Source organism: Eurytemora carolleeae, unplaced genomic scaffold, assembly GCF_000591075.1.
Source record: "Eurytemora carolleeae unplaced genomic scaffold, Eaff_2.0 scaffold1, whole genome shotgun sequence".
Taxonomy (NCBI): Eukaryota; Metazoa; Arthropoda; class Copepoda; order Calanoida; family Temoridae; genus Eurytemora; species Eurytemora carolleeae.
The window spans coordinates 738,076-763,364 of record NW_019396081.1 but is presented as its reverse complement, the minus strand read 5'-3'; the positions used below and the strand labels follow the sequence as shown (position 1 = coordinate 763,364).

At 31.7% G+C, this 25,289-nt stretch overlaps 1 protein-coding gene across 3 annotated transcripts in view; it reads left to right on the top strand.

The window, feature by feature from the left end:
• Positions 1–25,289, top strand: part of LOC111717154 (uncharacterized) — a 74,997-nt gene that overhangs the window by 47,128 nt on the left and 2,580 nt on the right. For all 3 annotated transcript variants that reach the window (XM_023492674.1, XM_023492681.1, XM_023492667.1), the window contains 22 exons: positions 11–177; positions 4,090–4,224; positions 4,953–5,265; positions 6,387–6,491; positions 7,748–7,887; positions 8,500–8,632; positions 9,338–9,449; positions 9,779–10,070; positions 10,842–11,136; positions 12,404–12,492; positions 12,548–12,749; positions 13,562–13,722; positions 15,016–15,223; positions 16,838–16,946; positions 18,218–18,360; positions 18,756–18,860; positions 19,592–19,672; positions 21,750–21,851; positions 22,448–22,564; positions 24,033–24,091; positions 24,391–24,440; positions 24,886–24,963. In XM_023492674.1, the coding sequence (XP_023348442.1) occupies positions 11–177; positions 4,090–4,224; positions 4,953–5,265; positions 6,387–6,491; positions 7,748–7,887; positions 8,500–8,632; positions 9,338–9,449; positions 9,779–10,070; positions 10,842–11,136; positions 12,404–12,492; positions 12,548–12,749; positions 13,562–13,722; positions 15,016–15,223; positions 16,838–16,946; positions 18,218–18,360; positions 18,756–18,860; positions 19,592–19,672; positions 21,750–21,851; positions 22,448–22,564; positions 24,033–24,091; positions 24,391–24,440; positions 24,886–24,963 (3,196 nt within the window). The remainder of the gene's footprint in view (positions 1–10; positions 178–4,089; positions 4,225–4,952; positions 5,266–6,386; positions 6,492–7,747; positions 7,888–8,499; positions 8,633–9,337; positions 9,450–9,778; positions 10,071–10,841; positions 11,137–12,403; positions 12,493–12,547; positions 12,750–13,561; positions 13,723–15,015; positions 15,224–16,837; positions 16,947–18,217; positions 18,361–18,755; positions 18,861–19,591; positions 19,673–21,749; positions 21,852–22,447; positions 22,565–24,032; positions 24,092–24,390; positions 24,441–24,885; positions 24,964–25,289) is intronic.

Here is a 25,289-nt window from a genome sequence, read left to right as displayed (position 1 = left end):
AATAATTTAGGAGCTTCTTGATAAGCTAATGGATGGATCTGAGACCCTTGACCAGATTTCAGATCTGCTTGATCAGCTACATCCAGCGGTCAGTCCGTCTGACATCAAGCAGAGCAGCCAGAGAGTCTGGTTGCTGCACCAACAGCGCTCAGATCTACAGCATAGAGTTGAACTCAGGTACAATATGGGTCTCCTTGAATTCTATCCGTGAATCCTCCCTTTTTAATTAACATTTTTAACATTGTTGTCGTTCAATATCCAACTTGAAAGGAAAGTTTGTTAAACCAGGTTTGTTAATGTTATGGTCAGCTCCAAAACTTTTACACATTTATCACAAACACATTGTATGTACAATGTACAAGGTAAAGTGTACAGAAAACATAAAGAAGTCTCAATTGTTAACCGAATTTCGATTTAAAAAATCTTCTAACTTTTTTTAACTGATGACATACTTCATATTTTTATATTTTCTGTGTTTTATATATCTAAGCTTTTTATAGTTTTATTGTTTTTATAGCGTTATTTGTGTATATATGTATTGGTGTTTGGGTTTCTTCCATGTGTGTGTGTGTGTTCTTGTTTGTATGTCTAATCTGAACCTAAAGATTTATATCAGGAAAAAGCCAATTTTTTCTCTTCATCTCCTGAATACACACTTACGCAGCACATTTGTTACAAAATATTATTTCCTTCTCAAGTTATAAAAATAAAAGTAAAAAATAGAGTGTCCGCAGTAAATATTATGATCCGTTGAATTTGTGAAATATATTTATCCCTGCTCTTCTGCGTCTGTAATATTAACCAATAACCCTGATCAGATACAATTGCCCTAATTCCTTCTTAAGCCTTCAATTACAATAATGTTCCTTCAAGCAGTCTCTTACACTATAAGAATGTTTTATGAACATTTTCTATAAACAGCTTGGTGTAAATGTTATATGAATCCTAAAAAGTTTACATTGTCTGAAACATGAGTGTACAAACATACGAGAAGATACACAATCAATATGTATTCAGCTTCTTCTTATATATTCCTATATTTACCCAAATACCTAATTTATATCCTGAATACTAGTGCTATGTAGTGGAAACATGTAATTTAACTTCAAACCAGAATTACTTACAAATTCTTTAATGGAGAATGTCAAAAGTATTCCGTCATAAATTCCAAGAAAATAAAAGTCCTCCTGCTCTTCCCTGCCATCCTTCCTACTATTCCCTGCCATCCTTCCTACTCTACCCTGCCATCCTTCCTACTCTACCCTGCCATCCTTCCTACTCTACCCTGCCATCCTTCCTACTCTTCCCTGTCCTCCTTCTTACTCTTCCCTGCCATCTTTCCAACTCTTCCCTGCCATCATTACTACTCTTCCCTGTCCTCCTTCCTTATCTCCCTTGTCCTCTTTCCTACTCTTCGCGGTCCTCCTTCCTGTTCTTCCCCGTCCTCCTTCCTGGTCTTCCCTGCCATCCTTCCTACTCTTCCCTGCCATCCTTCCTACTCTTCCCTGCAATCCTTACTACTTATTCCTGTCATCTTTCTTACTCTTCCCGGTCCTACTTCCTACTCTTCCCTGCCATCTTTCCTGCTCTTCCCTGCCATCTTTCCTACTCTTCCCGGTCCTCCTTTCTACTCTTCCCAGTCCTCCTTCCTGGACTTCCCTGTCCTCCTTACTGCACTTTCCTGTCCTTCTTCCCTTCCTGTTCTTTTCTATCTTCCTTCCTTCTTTCCTATCCTCTTTCCTGCTCTTCCCTGCCATTCTTCTCTTGCTTCCCGTTCTCCTTCCTGCTCTTCCCTGCTCTTCTCTGTTCTCTTTCCTGGTCTTCTCTGTTCTCCTTCCTAACTTTCTCTGTTTTCCTTCCTGCTCTTCCCTATCCTCCTTTTGCCATTCTTCCTTCCTTTTTTCTTGTCATCCTGCCTGCCCTTCTTCCTACCGTTAATCCAACCCTCCATACCTTGCCATCCTTACTGCCCTCCCTCCTGCCTCCTTCTTGCTCTCCCTTGTTCCTTTATACTGCCCCCTTATAAACCTGTTTCCTGCCCCCTTCCACCCCTCTTATAAGACGCTTTTCTACCTTCCTACCCTGCCCTATCTTGTCAATATATAGTAAGATAGATTACTGTATTTATACAGCTCCTGGTTCAAATACTGAAACAGACATGGTTTTCAGAAACATGAAACAATAAAGGTTTTCAGAAACATGAAACAGTAAATTTTTTAGAAACATGAATCAATAAAGGTTTTTAGAAACATGAAACAGTAAATTTTTTAAAAACATGAAACACTTAAGGTTTTCAGAAACATGAAACAGTAAATTTTTTAGAAACATGAAACACTAAAGGTTTTCAGAAACATGAAACAGTAAATTTTTAGAAACGTAAAACAGTAAAGGTTTTCAGAAACATGAAACAGTAATTGTTTTAGAAACATGAAACAAAAAAGGTTTTCAGAAACATGAAACAATAAAGGTTTTCAGAAACATGAAACAGTAAATTTTTTAGAAACATGAAACAATAAAGGTTTTCAGAAACATGAAACAGTAATTTTTTAGAAACATGAAACAATACAGGTTTTCAGAAACATGAAATAGTAAATATTTTAGAAACATGAAACAATAAAGGTTTTCAGAAACATGAAACAGTACATTTTTTAGAAACATGAAACAATAAAGATTTTCAGAAACATGAAACAGTAAATTTTTTAGAAAGATTGTACGTCATTTTTTACTTCTTTATTTGACGATAATACTGGATTCTTTAAATCATCAAATACTTTAGAAACTCTTTTTCAAACAGCAAATCACGAACTTTCTAAAACATGTTCTTGGTTTCAGGCTAATGAGTTAACACTTAATGTTTCAAAAACCAAATATTTTGTATTTAGAAATAAATCCATGCCGTTTGATGATCAGGGTTGTAATACCAAAATAGGAAATGAAATTATTGAAAGAATAGGTTTAACTTGCAAGGATAAATATTTCAAAGGAATTGAGTTTTTGACACAAACTCAGATTTTCTAATTCCTATAACTTAGCAACCCGTTTTCCTAGACCTTTGATATTTCAAACTATTAATTCTGGTATATCAACTAGTTTAAGTTTGAAATATCAAAGGTTTACACCATCAGATTGCAAAGATATAAGGGTTAGAAAATGTAAGTTTGTTGCAAAAACTCAATTCCTTTGCAATTTTTGTCTGAAAAGTGTTGAAAAAATTCTCCCTTTAAACATAATAAAGGTAGTTAATGAAAGTTTAATAAAATCTCAATTAGAGTGTGGTATTTTAGCATAGGGATCATTAACAAACAATAATATAGGAAAGTTATTTTATGAAATTATATTGTACTTTAACATTATTACTCACTTCATAGTGAATTTCATACTAAACGTTTTATAAAGTAATCATCGTGCTGTAATGTTAAATGAAACCTACAGGGTTTTCAGGAAATGTATTTATTATTATGTTAGCTGAAATATCTATCTTTCTATCTATGAAACATACAGGGTTTTCAGAAAAATGAAACAAACAGTTGAAATTTTCATTAATACAAGAAATCGCTTAATATATTTTTATCTATCTATCTATCTATCTATCTATCTATCTATGAAACATTCAGGGTGTGTCCAATCATAATTCAGGAACCTCTGGACCGATTTGCTTGAAATTTTAGTTTAAGGACTCGATTGAAGTTATTAGCTTAATTAAGTGGGTTGATATTTATAGAGAAAGTTTATTTTCCCGTCAGAGCTGGGTTTCCAAGCTAGTGTTTACATTGATGATGTATATATGTTTCCAAGCTAGTGTTTACATTGATGATGTGTATATGTTTCCAAGCTAGTGTTGTATATTGATGATCTGTATATGTTTCCAAGCTAGTGTTTACATTGATGATGTGTATATGTTTCCAAGCTAGTGTTTACATTGATGATGTGTATATGTTTCCAAGCTAGTGTTGTATATTAATGATCTGTATATGTTTCCAAGCTAGTGTTGTATATTAATGATGTGTATATGTTTCCAAGCTAGTGTTGTATATTGATGATGTGTATATGTTTCCAAGCTAGTGTTGTATATTGATGATGTGTATCTAGAATTGCTGAGCTCAACGAGGTTGAGAATGTATCCAGTATTCTGGCAGAGCGGAGGATACAACTAGATCATTGGATTCATGACTTTGTATCCAGGATACAAAATATTCAAGGAGGATTGGATACAGCTATACTCAGGTACACTTATAGATATCAATCTGTGCACACCCTTAATATTTTATCCTAAAGATTGCTAAGCATTTGAAACACAAAAATGACTTATTAAAATTATACTTTGGTAATATACATTAAAATATGTAATATTAATGGATCCATTATCACAATTCTACTTTGATATTTCATATACATCAAAATATATAATATTAATGGATACATTATCACAATTTATGTTTTTTATCGTTGACTCTAATGCATAAATATTACATACATTAATTAAACTTTTTCACGCATGCTTTCTGTATGCTGTGTGCACTGTGCGGACGATATAAAAATATATCATTATTCTTTCTATTTTTGGATACTTGGCATGCTTAAAGTTCTTGTTATATACATATCAACCATCTATCCAAAAGTTGGCTGTTTCGTTTATTTCATTTCATGGTTGATCATGTGGTTGGTTTATACGATTCTATTGGTTCTATTTGGATTAAGCTTTACATTAAGAACTGTGCAGCCTAGTCATGTTTCCCTTCTATATTTATATTAAATGAACTATCTCGGCTATGTATTGAACATTCATTCGAAAATTAATCTAATCTTCAAAAATTTCTAGATGCTTTTAAATTTTCTTTCCTTTTAAGAAATGGCGACAAAATACATTCATCGAATTTTTTAAAAATATCTAAATATTTAATATCAATAAAATGAAGAAGTTCTAGGAATTGCAAAATTTAATATTTTTAAAGGTTGGAAACAGATATGAAAGAAGAATTGGAAGCAAAGATAGAAGAAAACAAAACTTTTGTTTACCTTCATTCTCAACAAATGAGAACCCTTGGCAGTTCTAGGGATCAGGCTCGTTTCTCAGACAAGGAGGAGACAGATCCCTCTCAGGTTCCGTTCTCCGTGAAGGATGAAACAGTTTCCTCTCAGGTTCGGTTATTTGAGAAGGATGGAGCGGATGATGATTTAGAGAAGGTTTCGAAAAAACTATTTCTCAGCATAGAATCCCTGAAGAACACTCAGGAGAAAGAAAATGCTCTGAAGAAGAAGATCCAGGTAACTGAATTTGTGAAATTAAAAAAAATGGCAAAATATTTTTCTTAACCACGAAATAACAAACTTATTCAAAAGAAACTGAGTTTTTACCCCAAATAAAAATTTTCTAATCCCAATAGTTTTGCAACCTGATGTACACCTTTGATATTTCAAACCTAGACTGTTTAACACAATTCTTAGTTTGAAATATATAAGGGTTACGATATTAGGTTGCAAAGATATAGAGATAGGAAAATCAGAGATTGGGACAAGAACTAAGTTCCTTTATATTCTGGTCATGTGTACCATAAAATAACAAAAATACTACAAAAATATGTCCCATGAACAAGTGAACCATGACAAAAAAAAAATAAAATCTCAGATACACGAATAGCTGTCGTCTTTTGGCACAATTAATCTAACATATTAAAATTATACAGTAGCTAAAATTTGCTGATCCTTTTCAGATAGATTTAGAAGTTTAAAAGTATAAAAACTAAAATTTTTAATGATTAAAAATTAATTGAAATCTTAAAACTGAAGTAAGAAAAACTTAGCTGTTATTTGAAGAAAAATAAATTTTCTTCAACCTTTCAATAGTTGTGAAAAGGAAAGAAGTGTTAAGATGAATCGTGCTAAGTAGGTTTCTGCTGACGTAATCTTTCCTAGGTTCCGGGGACAATAAATTCAATCAAATATATTAGTTCAATAATAAACTATTCGGGATTATTAAAACAACCTTAAAACCCAACCAATTCCAAACTTTAATTCATACATCTTTGGAAGCTATTGGTGTAAACCTTTTATAATTAAACTTCGACTGGTTGGATCTATTAGAATTTATAGAAAGGAATTGAGTCTTTGCCACAAACTCTGGTTTTTAAATCCCTATATCTTAACAACCCAATGTTGTAGACCTTAGATATTTCAAACTTTGACTTCTGTTATATCAAATAATTAAAGTTTGAAAAATATAAGGTTTACATAATTTGGTTGTAGATATATAGGTATTAGAAAATTGGGATTTGTTGCAAAGACTCAATTCCTTTAGATTTTTAAATTCAATATTTTATTTTAACTGTTATACATAAATAAAGAAAATAAAATTTGTTTGAAAAATAGCTAATACATATTTTTGTTAGGACTGCATGGATTTGCTGAATGAATTAGAAGATGAGTTAACGTCTCCACTTTGTATCCCTTCAATGCAAGAGGAAGATTTTACCCGACTAAGGAATAATCTTGGGGTGAGAGATGTATTCCATAAACTGTCTGATTCAATATTTAAACTCATCCTTTTCTTTTTCTTTTATCTGGAATATTTTAAAATACTTTAAAGGAATTCAGTCTTCGCCAGCAACTCAAATTTTCTATTTCCTATATCTTTGCAAGCTGATAGTGTAAACCTTTGATATTTCAAACTTAGATTATTTGATTTAACAAAATTCATAGTTTAAAACTCTGAGGTTTTCGACATTGAATTGTAAAGGTTTAGGAATTAAACAATCAGAGGTTGTGGCAAAGACCAAATTCTTTTAAATATTTAGCAAATTAGTAGGAATATTAAAAGGTTCAAGGTTGTAGTTATATGTATTTATTTATACAGGAAGTTCAGGGTGATTCCTACGGCATTTTTTCAAGTTGTTAAATAGTTTATTGGTACAAACAAACAAACAAACAAGCAAACAAAAAAACAAACAAACAACAAAACAAACAAACAAACAGGGCAAATGACTAACGATTTAGCTTTGATCTAAAAGTATAACTAAAATTACACAAGAAAATGGGAAGAAATTACGACATCATTAAAAATAATCTCTCTATAAATTGCATCTAGCTTTATTGTAGTGATCTGTAATACTGTAATCAATATCTTCTATCATGTTTCTATCTATCTATCTTTCCATTTACTGTACTGTATTCATGAACAATACTAGAAAGTTTCCTTGTTTTCAAGAAGAAAAGTAAACAAAGTATTCTTAAAGAAATTAAACTTTTTCAATGTTAGCGCCTGCATCCCTTCAATCCAGAGTTCTGAGTGAATGCAATATCACAAAGTTTATTTTTGCAAACCTAATTTGTACACACTATACTTTATAGACTATATCAATACCGTGTGCAGTAGATTTTTTAAAGGAACTGAGAACACTTGCCTCAGCTCTAATTTTTAAATTCTCACATTTTTTTTTTGGCAAAGATGTAGACCTTTTCAGCTATTGTAAAGAAGTAACGATTTAAAAAGTCATCATGAAGAAAAACAATGTACAGTTTATGATTGAGACAGGTTGAGATCTTTCTGGCATAAGCTAGAGGATAAAAGTTTACTTTAAAGATGGTCTTAAAGAATGCAAGATAATAAAAACTGGATGTAATTTTTGTAACTTTTTTTCAAAATATTTTCGACATTGGATTTCTAAGAGCTAAGGGCCCAGAATTTAAACTTTAGATAACATGAAAAGTCTTGTTTTCTAAATGCTTTCTTAATATTTTCTTGGTATTTTAGTCTGCTGACCGAAGATTAAAGAATGGATCTAGTGCTGTATCCTCCCTGCTACATGAACATGAACTACTCACAACAAATCATCAACTTCAACATAAAACCTGGTTCAACAGTTCAGATCAGATTAAACTAATCACACTCAGGTATATATTTACACAATGTACAGAACAAATTCAACTTAGCCACAGGATAATTTATAAGTTATTGGAAGAAGTTAAACTAGCTACAGATAGTTGTTTTTTTCGAGTGTGTACTAGTTTAACTAACCATACCTAGTTCAACTACCTTTCACTAATTTATGAAATCCGATTGAAGGTTTATATGTTTACAATTAGTTGACTAATCTCCAACTTAAACCTATTTTATTTTCTATTTAAAAAATACTTTTAAAAAATGTAAAAGAAAAAACTTTTGTCATATAAATATATATATATATATATTCATTAAAGGAATTGCCAACGTAAATCTTTTCATTCAGAAAGATGTGTTTTTGTATGATTAAGATTTCTTCATCTGAAAATTGGAAAAATTTCGTTACTTTCTAAATGCTGAACGGGGATTTCTACAGCAGTTGTCTTTTTCCATATAATGTAATATAATACTTTATCGTTAATCATAAAAAGGTATAAAGTGTATTGTTGTTAATCGTTAGAGTATTCTTGATTGAATGATGAATGATGAATGATGAATGATGAATGATGAATGATGAATGATTGAATTTTGATAACAATCCCTTAAACTAATCTAATATTCAGATGGGGAAATGTTTGCTCTGAAATGGATCGAAGACAACTGGAGCTGAGAAGCTACTGGGATCAAAGATCCAGGTTTATTCAAGAAAGATCTCTTCTACAATCATGGATCACAAGTTGTCTAAACAGTATTCAGGTTCATATTTTATAACAGTATTCAGGTTCATATCAGTATTCAGGTTCATATGTTATATAGTATTCAGGTTCATATTTTATAACAGTATTCAGGTTCATATTTTATAACAGTATTCAGGTTCATATTTTATAACAAATATAAAGTTGTGTAAACAGTATTCAGGTTCATATTTTATAACGAATATAATGTTTGTTTTGTATTTTAATACGTTTGTTTTAAAAGTGTAGCCTACTAAATGATTTGATTTAATTTGATTAGGATCCGGATCCGATGGATCTGCAATATTTTAGCTTCCTGGATCCGGTCTCCTAGAGATATATAATGTTTGCTCTCAATAACACTAATCTCAATTGTTACTTAATAAGAGATAAATAAAATCTTCCAAAATTCTGAATGGTTTCAGGATAAAAATTAGCGAATAGAGGGATTCAGTCTTTGCCACAAACATTATATTTTTTAATCCATATATACCTTTGCAACCGGATGAATGTAGACCTTTGTTTTTTTTAACTTGGATGATTAACTTACAAAATTCATAGTTTGAAATATCCAAGTTCTTCTACCTAAGGTTTGCAAAGATATAGGGATTTTAATATTGTTGTGTGTGGGAAAGACTAAGTTCCATTACTCATGAATTATTTGTAAATCTAAACAGTCTCGGTAATTTTCAGCAAAATAAATCTGTATTGTATAATTATTTTGAAGGATGAGAGCTCGGATCTAGTGTCTGGCCTGGACAGGTTAGGGCGTGTACATGACGAGCTCCAGGTCCAGGAGGAGAACTTAAACATTCTCCGATCTATCTACTCATCTTTAGGTTTTATATCTTTTATATTTCTAAGGGATTTTTATCCTAAAGAGAAAGTTCATTAAAATAAAAAAGGTGTTAAATTATGAATAACTCTGTAATAATTTCATTTTAATCCTTTTTTCCTGTGGAATCGAAACCTAACCGTAACTGCATGTTTCCCACAGTCAGACCAATCGAGCAGCAAGATGCGTTTTAAATGGATTTTCTTATCTACTCATTAAAAAATCAAATAGAAAAAACAACCGATACATTATGAAACATAATAACCCTCTTTAGGATTTATAACGTTCTCTTTAGAAATTCTTTTTTAACCATTCATAAATATTTGTTTTCAGCCTCGGACGGTTTGTTGGATGGGATGGGTGAGATGAAGAGTGCTCTGGAAGCTACTCTACAATCCTGGACAATATTAAACAATCAATTGGAAGAAAATACAAACCGGCTCAAACTAATACAGGAAAATCTTTATCGATTGGAAGAAAGAATAAAAGAGTTATCCAGCTTGGACGAAGGTTTATATCAGGACCAAAACGTTCTGATGAGATTAGAGGAAGTATTGGAAACCGGAAACAGCTTTAGAGAAAATATTTATGGAGATGATCTACATCGTCTTGATTTGTTACTCAGGAAAATACCAAATAATTACAAATTAATGAGGGAAATTATTACTTACTTAAATTGTGATTTTTTAAATTAAAGATATGAATATGTAATTAAGATAATTAAGTTTTGAGGTTTTATAAATCAAATATTTTTCAATATTCTGGCAAACAAAAGAATTTGGCGAATAAGCTTTCTGAAATTTTTTTCTTTCTTTTTTTCGAGTGTTTGTTAGAAACTCTACTGTTCAAGGACTCTCAAAGTGCAGTTATTTACTTGGAAATAAAATAAACCTAAAAACATCCTTTATCGGTTTCTATCCATTAAAGGAAACAGAGAGGGTTGAATTATGTATTTATGTTTCTTATCTATTTGGCTTGAAATGTTTCCATTTATCAATTACCTAGACTCGTCTTCTTCAAGATTAATGATATATGTATAAACAACTAGGAGAAACATACAGAACATGTATATATATCTAATATATTTACAAACAAATAGTAGAAACATACAGAATTGTATATTTATGTTATATAAATGCAAACAAATAGTAGAGACATACAGAATATGTATATATATATATATCTAATATATTTACAAAAAAATAGTAGAAACGTACATAATATTTTTCTAGCCTTTGTTTATATAGTTTATATATATTTTCATATATACATATACATATTGTATGAGTATATTTAGCGGGGGGGAGGGCTGGTTTAATGATATAAGAAAGGTGCTTTATAGCCTAGTCTAAGTTAAGTAATTTCCGCTGTTGGTAAAATTTGGGTTTTATTCTAGAAACTTGATGGAAAAGAAAGACTCTGTTTACAAATCTATGAAGAGGATAGAAACAGAAACAGCTCGCCTAGGATCAACGGATCTATCCGTAGATCCTACGGAATCTCAAAATCCGGAAGAAAATCTAGAAATACCGGAACCTCATCTCTCTTCAGAAAACCTGTCAATCCAACCTTTCCAGGAATCAATCGTAGAAACTTCAGAGAGGGAAAAATCATCTAAATCTGATGAAAAAATGCAAAGATTTAAAGGTTTAGTGAATCCTGGGATAGAGCGGATTGATTCTCAAATTCAGGTTTGGAACTTAATTTCCTTCTTCACTATCCGAGTTCGTCTATCTAATCATTTATAAAGATATTTTCGTATAGTTTACAGATATCTTTCTATACATTTTTTCGTTAAAGAAATATTTTCACTTTTTCACCTTTTTATTTTCTCGGTTTTGACTGTCTGTTTAATTTCAAATTATCTTTGTTAAATCCGTCTGTCTGATATATATACTACTACTAAATGATAATATATATATAAATTATATACAGAGTGTCACAATAAACGGGGAATAAGGATCTACAGACTCGTTTGTAATCGGATTTTCAAGATTGAGATCATTTTTAAAATCTATTTACAATTTACAATCCAATAAGCCCAAACTTGTATATTTAAAAATTGCAATTTTATAGGCTCCCAAAGTTTCGAACTGGCGTGGGTAATTTGGTAAAAATAAGATAATCTCTGTTTGCACAATTGGTCTACAGACTTACTTTCGATCGGATTTTTACGATTTAGACAAATTTTTAAATTTACCTACAATTTCCGATTCAATAAGTCAAATTTTAGGCGTGTAGATATAAAAATAACAATTTTATAGCCTCCTATAGTTTCTAACTGGAGCAAAGTAAAAAGTAAAAGATAATCTCCGTTTGCATAATTTTATATTCGATGTTAGGTTACAGTTTATTACAGTACAACTGATAGTTTTAGATCTACAGGACTAAAGTTGGGCTCATTCACTCGTAAATTGTATGTAGATATCAAAAATGGTCTCAATCTAGAAATTCTGATTACAAACAAGTCTGCATAAACCCTTATGTGCAAACGGAGATTATCTTTTTTTACCAAATTTACTCACTCCAGTTGGAAACTTTAGGAGCCTTTAAAATTGTCATTTTTAGATCTACAAGCCTAGAATTGGGCTCATTGCTTGGAAAGTGTGCGTAGATTTAAAAAATTATCTCAATCTTGAAAATCCGATTACAAACGATTCTGTAGACCCTTATTCCCCGTTTTTTGAGACACCCTATATATCTGATATCATTTAGTAAGAAATTTAATTAAGAATTTGACTTTTCAACTGATTTAATTAGATCTTCTTCTTTTGATAATTTTGTTTAGGTCCTATCTATCTACCTATCTGCTGTTTATTTTTCTAAAATCTTTATTTACCCGTCTTTTTAATTATGTTGGAAAAGGTAGAAAAATAGAACGCTATTCCTTTTTTCTTCTTAAAGTTCTGTTGTTGAGTGTGGGATATAAATTTTTTCTCAAATAAGATATTTTTGTAGGTTTCCACTCTTAATTTTGAGGAGGATACAGGAGTTCAAACTACACTCTCCCTCCTCTCTCCTTTACCTGATTCAGGGTTAGGACTCAGGTTAGTTAAAACAATGTGGACATTTTTCAAATTTTTCTATTTCAATTTATTTTAGTCAATGTAGTCCTGTTGTTGAAAGATGGACTCCAGACCTGGTTCCAGATCTAGAGATAGACCCTGAGCCTTGTAAGGAGAGTATAGACCCTGAGGATGAAAAGTATGACCATGATGAATATCTAGTTATCCGGAGTAGATTGAACCTTGTCCTGGCCCGGGTAGACTCTATGATAAACAGCGGAGCACAGACTTCTAATTTGGTAAGTTTCAAGTTGTTAACAAAAACATGTTTTTATTTTGTCTTAGTTTTTAATAAAACTTTTACTTGTTCATTTCAATTCTGTCGTTATATGCATTTCAAACTTTTTTATTTTGGTACTTTCTATACATACATTCATCTTTCAAGAAATCTTATTTGTAAGTTGCTTTTATGTAAAAAAATTTACAAGATGCTTAAAAATCAACTTATCAAGTTAAATAGGGTTGTGCACACTGCACAATTGCTGTGTTTCATTTCATTTTCATTGGACTATTTCTTGAGTCTAGAAGTTCTCTTCCTTTTCCACAGATTTCTGGGTTTCACTGTATATCAATATATCACTGGGTTTCTCTCCTGACTCTATAAATCTAATCTAAACTTGGTGTGACCTATTCTAGACTATTCTCGGTCGGAGATATTCAACTTTGATTCTGTTCTTCATATATACAGTATCATTTATATCCATCTGCGGGTTTCTTGCAACTTTCTCCTTCTTTACTTTGTTTTAATTAACATAAAGATGGATAAACAGAAGATGCAGTGTCTTAATTGTTAACAATGTTTCTGTATTGTGAACTCAGGCTCTACAACCTTTGATTGAAATCGTCTAAACGCTATGTCCACAGAGCAAACTTTTTAATTGAATGATTTAAGTTTAAATCCGGAGATACATAATATGTAATACAGAAGAAAATACATTTATGTATATATCTCTATCAACTATAGATCATCAAGAAATGAATTAATTGATTGTTAAAAAAATATTTAAAAAATAAAACTGTTGGCTTAATAAACTATAAAAACTGTGTTTAGGAAACTGAGCTGGACCGAGGTCTGGAACTGATGGGATTACTCAGGGTTAAGTTGGGAGCACTGGGTACATCGGGGAGAAGAAACAGCGAGAAGGAAATTAAAGATTTGGAAAATAGAATTCAGATTCTGAGTTCAAGAATACATCAGACTAAACCTGACAGGTAATTCATTCAACCTAAACCATTCAATCACTTTTCCTGTAACATTTGTACAATGTAAATTGTTTAATATACAATCACATAATATAAACCTCACAATTCAAACATCTCTACCAAGCACAAAATAATTCAAAACTAAAATCATTTGGACAATAAGAAAAAATGTAGTTGTAAGGAATAACCCCCCCCCCCTTTCCCCGCCTCAGAAATGTTTTTGCTATATGTCCCCTTTACCGTCTTGTAATCTATTATCTCATAACTTCATAATTTGATATATCTCTTTAATCCTTAATCTATTTATCTTATCATTTATTCTACCCCCCCCCCCCTCCCTCTCTTTTCGTTTAATGTGCCAAAAACTGAAGTTAAAGAACCCTCTTGTATCCATTCATATTTCATTTTTAGATATTCACTGTTATTGCTTTCCGATCCTTCTTCCTGGTTCTGAATACTTATATTCTAGATAGAAACGAGAACATTACTTCACCTTTTATACTTTCAACACTTCGAACTTTCTCAGTACTACACTTCAATAACGCTTTGCGCACCTCTTTGTTGATATTAGGCCTTAAACGTTAATTTACTTACAACAATTTTTTCTTTGTACATTACAAAATATGTTAGACCAATAAAAAAACCAAAAAATAAACAACCGAATTAAAGTTATAAATGTATATTGTGTTGAACTTTTCAAAATTCCATATGAAAGGGATTTAAAACTATCGTTATGATCTCTTATCTCTCTAAACCTTATAAGCTGTAAGAGACGTTTGTTATAAATGTTGTTGTTCTTGGTTCGCTTAGAAGAATAGGAAGGAGGGGTTTAATACATTTATCAAAGATGTTTTCACATTCTTCAACCTTCAACCTAGAGCTTTCTTACAAATAACTTTTAGATAAATCCACTCTTAGAAATATTATTTAATCAACACTACACTACACTACACTACACTACACTACACTACACTACACTACACTACACTACACTACACTACACTACACTACACTACACTACACTACACTACACTACACTACACTAAAAACTGCACACTACACTGAATTGAATTCTAAACGATTCAATTTATTTATGTTTTTATGAGTTAACACTTGCAGAAGATGTTTCTTATGATGTGCAATCTAATTTTACGAGTTGTATTCAATCCCAGTAAAACAAAACCACTGCCATATGAAAAAACTATGCACAAAATTTTGAACAAGAGGCCTTTTTTGTGAAGTTTTCTGAGATTCTCTGGCATTGTCCTAAAACAATGTTGTCATAATTTATGCTTATTTTAGTCTGCCCACTGCAAAAACGATAGTCGAAACCGAACCAGACCCTGGAGCTTTGAGAGAAACAAAAGAAGATAGTTCTGATGTATCTACTAGTGCTAGCAGCTGTCTGCTGTGCAGAAGGAGGGACTGGAGACAGCTGGAGGGGGAACTTTGGAGATTAGAACTATGGTTGGATCAGGCGGAAAGAAAACTAAACCAGTTTATAAACCAGGTTAGAGCAATGGATAGATCAGTTTATAAACCAGGTTAGAGCAATGGATAGATCAGTTTATAAACCAGGTTAGAACTTTGGATAGATCAGTTTATAATCCAGGTTAGAACTATGGAAAGATCAGTTTATAAACCAGGTTAGAACTATGGATAGATCAGTTTATAAACCAGGTTAGAGCAATGGATAGATCAATTTATAAACCAGGTTAGAGCAATGGATAGATCAGGTTATAAACCAGATTAGAACTATGAATAGATCAGTTTATAAACCAGGTTAGAACTATGAATAGATCAGTTTATAAACAAGGTTAGAACTATGGATAGATCAGTTTATAAACCAGGTTAGAACTTTGGATAGATCAGTTTATAAACCAGGTTAGAACTATGGATAGATCAGTTTATAAACCAGGTTAGAACTATGGATAGATCAGTTTATAAACCAGGTTAGAACTATGAATAGATCAGTTTATAAACCAGGTTAGAACTATGGATAGATCAGTTTATAAACCAGGTTAGAACTATGAATTGATCAGTTTATAAACCAGGTTAGAACTATGGATAGATCAGTTTATAAACCAGGTTAGAGTAATGGATAGATCGGTTTATAAACCAGGTTAGAGCAATGGATAGATTAGTTTATAAACCAGGTTAGAACTATGAATAGATCAGTTTATAAACCAGGTTAGAACTATGAATAGATCAGTTTATAAACCAGGTTAGAACTATGGATAGATCAGTTTATAAACCAGGTTAAAGCAATGGATAAATCAGTTTGTAAACCAGGTTAGAACTATGGATAGATCAGCTTATAACCCAGGTTAGAACTATTGAAAGATCAGTTTATAAACCAGGTTAGAACCATGGATAGATCAGTTTATAAACCAGGTTACAGCAATGGATAGATCAGTTTATAAACCAGGTTAGAACCATGGATAGATCAGCTTATAAACCAGGTTACAGCAATAGATAGATCAGTTTATAAACCAGGTTAGAACTATGGATAGATCAGTTTATAAACCAGGTTAGAACTATGGATAGACCAGTTTATAAACCAGGTTAGAACTATGGATAGATCAGTTTATAAACCAGGATAGATCAGTTTATAAACCAGGTTAGAATTCTGGATAGATCAATTTATAAACCAGGGTAGAACTATAGATAGATCAATTTATAAACCAGGTTAGAACTATGGATAGATCAGTTTATAAACCAGGTTAGAACTATGGATAAATCAGTTTATAAACTAGGGTAGAACTATGGATAGATCAGTTTATAAACCAGGTTAGAACTATGGATAGATCAGTTTATAAACCAGGTTATAACTATGGATAGATCAGTTTATAAACCAGGTTAGAGCTATGGATAGATCATTTTATAAACCAGGTTAGAGTAATGGATAGATCAGTTTATAAACCAGGTTAGAACTTTGGATAGATCAGTTTATAAACCAGGTTAGAGCTATGGATAGATCAGTTTATAATCCAGGTTAGAACTATGGATAGATCAGTTTATAAACCAGGTTAGAACTATGGCTAGATCAGTTTTTGAAAGTCTATAAAAAATGTTTTGAAGATATTTGTGACACCCCTGTTTTTACATATAAATGTATTTTTAGGGTACACCTACCAGTATAGAGGCACTGGAGGAAACAATATTGGAGCACAGAGAATTCCTTCTAGATCTAGACAGTCATAAATCCATAGCACTTAGTAGCAACGTTATAGGTGAATATCTTCCTCTGTACCCGGGGTCAATTACTATGTTTATTTTTCATTTCCGAACATAATTGATTTAACTTTTTCTTCTTGGATGCTTTCCTTATCTTACCTTTCCCACTAAATCATCCTACTTTCATACCTTTTCCATCCTTATTATCCTTTTTTCACCCCATTTTCTTTGAATATAATCCTACTTGTATCACTTTTCCTTCCATATCATCCTACTTTTATACCTTTTCCATCCTTATTATACTTCTTTCACCTCTTTCCTTTAAATATTATCCTCCTTTTATCCCTTTTCCTTCCATATTATCCTACTTTTATACCTTTTCCATCCTTATTATTCTCCTTTCACCCCTTTCCTTTAAATATTATCCTCCTTTTATCCCTTTCCCTTCCATATTATCCTACTTTTATACCTTTTTCATCCTTATTATTCTCCTCCTTCCATATTATCCTACTTTTATACCTTTTCCATCCTTATTATTCTCCTTTCACCCCTTTCCTTTAAATATTATCCTCCTTTTATCCCTTTCCTTCCATATTATCCTACTTTTATACCTTTTTCATCCTTATTATTCTCCTTTCAATATTATTCTCTTTTATACCTTTTCCATTCCTTTTATTTTCCTATTTCCATTCCTTATTATTTTTTATTTTATTGTCTTTCCTTATTTTCTTCTATGATAGTTTTAACCCTTTTTTTCTTCCTTATTATCCTCTTTTTATTCCTCTATCTAATTTTATCGTCTTTTCTATCCCTTTTCCTTCTTTTCTCCTCATTATCCTACCTTTTTCTTTAGCCCTGTTTAACCGTTACCCCCCTTTATCTGACTTTTCCCTGTATCAGCTGGTGTATACATTGTTTGATTGTTGATTATATTTATAGTTCAATAAGTTTTCTCTTAAAGGATTATTTAGATCCATCCTAAAATCCTGAATATATATTCTTTAAAGGAATTTGAAATTTCCCTCAACTGATGCATGATCTAAACCCAACCAGGAAACTAGGATGGATAAAGAGGAAATATATTAAGATGCTACGATAGTGGAAATAATATTTTAAAGACTTTATCAATAATTTGGTTCTAGGATGACTGTAGGATAGGATAGGATAGTATTTAACACTTCCTAGTTTCCTATTTCCTGTTTTTAATCTAAGGTTTTGTGATACTGTTACTCATACTATATTCACTAGTTTCAAGTAAAATCAAATATCAAGGCTCTGATAAAACTGACATGTTTTAGGGTATATTTAATAAATCTTTTGTTTAAAGGATCCCATTTATCTGAGCACTGTACTGATGAGAGTAGAGCTAATGCTCTGACCGACCGGCTAGTGACGGTAAATACTAGCTGGGACAGGGTATGTCAGCAAGCTACTACCTGGCAAACCAATCTACAGACTGCTTTACTAGAGGTTAGTCCGTACACTGGATACTACATACTTAAAAAACGTGTCAACAACTTTGGTTAACTTTGCTACTTTGGTGATCAAATTGTATTCATTTCCCTGCCCCTCCTCAAAGGAATTGAGTCTTTGCCACAAACTCAAATTTTCTAATCCTTATATCTATGGAACCTGATGTTGTAGACTTTTGATATTTCAAACTAAGATAATTTGATGCAACAGAATTCATAGTTTGAAATATCTAAGGTCTACGACACTGTGTTGCAGAGATATAGGAATTAGAAAATCAGAGTTTGTGTCAAAGACTCAACTCCTTTTTCATATTTTCTAATCAACTATTGAAATTATATATCATTGTAAACAAAAATATTTTTCTATTTTTTTCTATAAAAACCCCTGTTTAGAACAATGAGTTCCACAACACAATCCATCAGCTGCTGGACTGGATTGAGACTACTAAAGAAACAGTTCGAGAAAGTGAACCAGTAAATCTTTCCCTGCCTAGAGAGGTAAACCTTACCATCTAGAATATTAATAAAAAAGTGGATACGTCAAAAAGATTGCTTTCCATTTTGTACTGACAACAACAAGAAAAACTGCAAGTTTCATGGATTAAATTCATAACTAACAATACACAATACACAATGCAAATTGTGGTATTGCATAATTTACAATGTACACTGTACAGGGTGTCCAAATAAACAGTGTGAATTAAATTGCGAAATAAAAAAGTGTTTTTCATTTGCACGGGCAGTTTGAAATACATTTATCACAATAATTCACTGTATAAGATTTTGGAAACTTCTTTTTGATTAATTTTAAGACAATTCACTAACTAAAAGAAATTAAATGTGATTCATATGGCGTCTGTTTATTCCCATGTTTATTGGGACACCCTGTAGATACGTTACATGTAGGATAGTTATATATATTTGCGGGTTTCCTGAATACCAGGATTCATTTTCATTTCACTCCATTACATTCATTCATTACCCCCTTTCCACCCATGTTCAATGTTCATTCATTTTTGTATATTATTATTATTATTATTATTATTTTTATTAGTCTACTATCATTATCATTATCATTATTATTATAATTATTATTATTATATATATATATTTGTATCTAAGGATGTATGTATGTTAGCTATAAGCTGGCTTGACCGAATTGAATTTGATTTTTTTATTCCACGGGCAACGCCGGGCACTTCAGCTAGTAATTATTATTATTGATTCAGGCTCTACTGGAGAAGTTTAACAAGTTTACAGAGTTGAAGGCAGACCTACATAGATGCGAACCTAGAGTTATTTCTTTACAGGTAACAACACAATAAATAAACGGACTTAGTGAGTAAGTAGTAAGTGAAAGAAGGGGTGAGTGTATGAGAGAGTTAGTGAGTAAGGGTGTTTTTTTTTCACTGTTAAAGGGGCTGTAAAAATGAAAGGGGGTATAGGCTGAAACCTAGGCATTTTAGGAGTTGATCAAGACCCATGAGAATTCTATCTAATAATCCTGTTTTGAAAAATTGATATAAAACTGTGTCAAGTTTATACGAAAATCTAAATACATAAAATTTTGCATAAAAATTGTAGGTTTAAACAGATCATTTTCAGCAAATACACAACCAATCCGAAAACGACGATACCCCAGAGCAGCCTAAGAAAATTAGGTTTGCTTTTATTAGCAATTGAATTTAATAATTTTTCATTTATAAAAGATATAATTAATAATATTATTTATTCGTCCGTATCACGTGATCAGGACTCCCATCAATAGCACGTATACTGGTCACGTGTTACAGACGGAGTCATGTGATAATGATACTGCACTGTCATTGGTGGGAGTTCTGGTCACATGATACGTACGTATTTATTATATTATCAATTATATCTATTAAAAATGAAAAATTATAAAATTCAAATAATAATAGGATCAATTTCTCGAGACAGGAACATCAGATTGAACTCTTATGAGGTCTCGATCAATTCCTGAGATTCGCAGGTTTCAGCCTATACCCCCTTTCATTTTTCCTTTACAGTCCCTTTAAGTAAGTGAGAAAGTGAGTTAATGAGTTGGTTTACTTAATTGGTGTGTGAGTGAGAGAAGCAGTAAGTGAGTGTTTGGACCAGTAAGTAACAGTTTGAGTGAGTAAGAGAATAATTGAGTGAATGTTGGACCAGTTTGTGGGTTCGTGAGTTAATGATTAAGATATATGATATCTGTGTGTGCAAGGATGAATCAAACGTGTTTGCCAAAATATTTTCAACCGAAGGAATCTCATGTTCAAGAATTTGATTATATTATTTTATATTATAGTACTTTATATCTAATTCATTTGAGAATCTTTATCCATATTTAACTGTAACGTAATGTTTCTCTGTATCTAACTTTTATTTCTATTTCTTTAGCTAAATATAAGTATTTATGTTTTGGCCCTTTTTTCAAATGATCATTTTCCCACTTTACTATTCTTTCATTTTATAGATTCATATATCTAGTAAAGCAAACTTTCAAAATCTTTTTAATTCACCATTTGTTCAATATCTAAATCTATTTCATTGAACTAGACAAAAGAAAACAGTCCAATTTATGCGACATTACTGTGTATTATTAATTCTATTTATATAATTTGTATCTTAATACCTGTTTATCTATTCAGAGTCTAAAACTGAAGAACGAAAAGTTACTATTTAAATGTTAAGTTTCAGCTTAAATGCCACGTCTGACTTAATTTAAACCTGAATTTTAAGCCACAGCTGAAATATTTAACTTGTCGATTTCTGCGAGTTAAATTTTAAACCCGAAAATATCCGCATTCATTTTTGCAATATTTCTATGCATGATAATGGTTTAATCTGACGATTCAAATTTTTAAATCTTTCCCGTAATCTGAAATAAATAAATACATCGTGTATCTAAAACCAAATATATTTGTTCCTTTTTACGCTGCAGTTTTATGAAGAAATAGAAATTACGACATGGCTGATGTATAATCTCTGTCGATCTGTAATCTCCGTAATTCCCGTAATCTGATTGGTTCATATTTTCTCGGGAAATTTAAATTTTCCTTCAGGGTTAAACTTAGAAAGGTTAATATTTAAGTAGCAACTCATTATTCTTAGAACTTTTAAGCTATAGCTTAAATTTGCGGCATTCTTTAGTTTTAGACTCTGGAAGCAGCTGATCAGCTTGTATCTATTAATTCTATTTACATAATTTGTATCTTAATACCTGTTTATCTATCCAGGAAGCAGCTGATCAGCTTGTATCTATTAATTCTATTTACATAATTTGTATCTTAATACCTGTTTATCTATCTAGGAAGCAGCTGATCAGCTTGTATCTAATAATTCTATTTATATAATTTGTATCTTAATACCTGTTTATCTATCCAGGAAGCAGCTGATCAGCTTGAGCTGCAGGCAGATAGTGTTAGCTGTAGAGATGTAAAACGAAAGCTGAATCTTCTCTCTGGGTCTCTCCGAGGACTGATACAGGTTCATTGCTGCATAAATATACATTGTACCAGATACATCCTTTTACCTTATACCAGATACATTGTCCCAGATACATTGTACCAGATACATCCTTTTATCTTATACCAGATACATTGTCCCAGATACCTTGTACTAGATACATCCTGTTACCTTATACTAGTTACATTGTCCCAGATACCCTGTACCAGATACATCCTTTTATCTTATACCACATGCATTGTCCCAGATACCTTGTACCAGATACATGTCCTAGATACCTTGTACAAGATACATCGTTTTTTCTTATACCAGATACATTGTCCCAGATACCTTGTACCAGATACATCCTTTTAGCTTATACCAGATACCTTGTCCCAGATATTTTGTATCAGATACCTTGTCCCAAATACCTTTTACCAGATACCTTATACCAGATACCTTAGACCAGAAACCTTAGACCAGATACCTTATACCAGATACCTTAGACCAGAAACCTTAGACCAGAAACCTTAGACCAGATACCTTAAACCAGATATCATGTACAAGATACCTGATACCAGATACCTTGTACCAGATACGTTGCACCTTAAAAGTAGAAAATGTTTACTCCTCACTAGGTTTGTGGTATCTACTGCATGAACCTATCACGTGGGCTTGGACTCCCCCCTCCACAAGATGTAGGAGAAGGAGCTCTGTATGACAGTGCTCTAGTGCTTCCGCTTCTCTCAAACCAGGTTAAAATTGTCATATTTTCCTTCTTTTATGTTTCGTTAAATATTTTGCACCGACATTTTTAGTTATAATTTAATAATTTGTGATTGAACAAAAGATTTTTTCTCTCAAAAACTTTCCTTAAACGGATCAAATAATATTTTAACATAAGCCAATTTAATTCTTATATGAAATTTATTTTCATTTGTATCAAATTTTTGTACCAGTTCAAACTTATGTTAACCATGTTTGGAGTTTAACACTTGTCCTTCTTATCCCATTCATGTTTAGGATGTCTCGGAAAAAGGTGTGTTTAGACTTAATAGTCTATTATATAAACATCGATTAAATATTTTTCTCTAAAATACCGTGTTAACCGTCATAAGCGGACATAATATTCTAAAATGTACTTGGTATCCTTTTCAAAGATTAAAAAAAAATCAAATTATTACTTCTACGTTTTATACGACAGAATAGAATAAATAGCACATTTTCAATGATAGAATTGAGGGTTTTCAAAACCAAAAGACGAAAAAAATTTTAAATTTTTTAGAAAATCTTTGGAAAAAGGACCAAAAACCTTTTGAAGACTAGAACGACATTTTAGATTGAAATCTTATAAAGACGACCCCCCCAATTTGTTGACATTGTATCTACTAGGCACACATTGTAGTAGAATAAAACGAGGTTCAGTGGGTGAAAACGCAATTAATATCTTTGGAAATNTCTTCCCTTTCAGACTATACAGCATAATTAATATTTCTATTTCTGGGTATTGTACCTACTAGAAGTACTTTTTAACACAAAACCATGATGGTAGGCTAAAGTTTAAAAAGGTCATATTCCTCCACTCTGTACGCCATGGCCTAATTAAAAAGTTTGTTATTATGATCCAAAGTGTCCCAAAAAAAATATAGCAATAGGGTATTGGGTACTGAGGGAACAATTTTGGTTTAATTTTACAATTAATTTTACAAACCAAACTGATTGGTTTTTTAAAAAAAGATGTTTTTAATTATTTTTGTCAACCGGGCAAGGCCATATATCCGACTCGAGGTTCCCAGATCTAGCTTAAAAAATAATAATCGCCGATACAAAATTTTGGCAAAGTAACCTTAGGTTGGGATCTTACGTTAAAAAAATCTGAAATCTTTTTGTTGTACCAAAAAAAAGGTATGTGACCGAAAAATTAAAAGTACACCTTGTAATAACTGAAATAGCTTTCCAATAACATCTTGACTGTAAGAATTGAACCAAAATTGTTCCCTCAGTAACAAATATCCATACTGTAAAGGTTTTTATGAGACACTCTTTATTTATTTTTGTATTTGAATCTTTAATTGGTTAAACTGTATAACTATGAAAGTATTGTCACCTAATGTATCATTAAAACCATGCATTTCAAAGCTAAAATCTTTTAAATTTAAGTTTGTGTACATTTTCTTAAAAAGCATGCCGCGCACTAGCTACGTTAACCCTGCACCATTTTAGTTGTTGGGCCGAGACACCGACAGAACCGGTTCCTTGTACAGTGTACACAACAGCTCAAGGTTATTCTACGCACAAGTTTTTTTCTTTAAAAGCATGTCAATATGTAAAATAATACAAACATATGAGTCTACAGAAACAAATAGATTTTAGTATTAGAAAAAAGCTATTTTCTTCAATTGTCATCATTGACATTTTTGTTTTGGGTGACGTTGAAAAAACCCATAAAAACCTAAGAAAGTAAAGATTTTCTTTTTAATTTCACCCGGACATTCCATGAACTCAATAATTTTTTTATTTAAATTTTTTTTATAAGCTTAATGATTTAATTGGAAAAAAAATAATTTTAACTTTGTTTTAGCGAGGAAGATATAGATACAGGAGTACTCTCTCGGTCTTACAGATTCCTAGGTAACATTATTAAAAGGCTGGTAACATAATTTCTAGCAAGTATTTTTCTAAGAAACGATAAACTATTTTTAAGAGTAAGCGATTCTCGGTTTTCTATTAGATATTTTTCATTTCTGAAAGGTTTAAAGAGTGCCCTTGTGACTCATTTCAGGCACTTTTTAACAAAGAGTCACTCTTTATTATGCTTACAGTCCCTTTAGGAAAAGAGCCTCGGAATTATATAATATTTCTTTTTAAAGATTAGCTCTACCTATCCAAGCACTAATACTGCTTTTATGAATAATCTATTGCTGCTCTAGGTCGGGTTGTAAGATCAGCTCTACCTATCCAAACACTAATACTGCTTTTATTAATAATCTATTGCTGCTCTAGGTCGGGTTGTAAGAGCAGCTCTACCTATACAAGCACTAATACTGCTTTTATTAATAATCTATTGCTGCTCTAGGTCGGGTTGTAAGAGCAGCTCTACCTATCCAAGCACTGATGTTGCTTCTGTTAGGAGTATCCAGTATAGTTCCTCTAGGCAATCAATCATTCAAAAATATAAATCTAATATTTCTTCACAATAAAAAAACTTATTTCAAAGATTTTTCGAAAACTCCGTTCTTCTCCATTTTAATTATCAAATATGATCTGAGCTGTGTATTTTATCTTTCTTGTACATTATCTAATCGCCTGCAGTTAAATGTTTCTTTTTATCTTCTCTCTGTATATGATTCATAGTTGATTTAATCTTCCAATACTTATACAATATACATATTACGTATACACGTATCCGTAAATCTACATTTCAACATCTCATAAATACTTTAATCTCCCAATACTTATACAATATACATATTACGTATA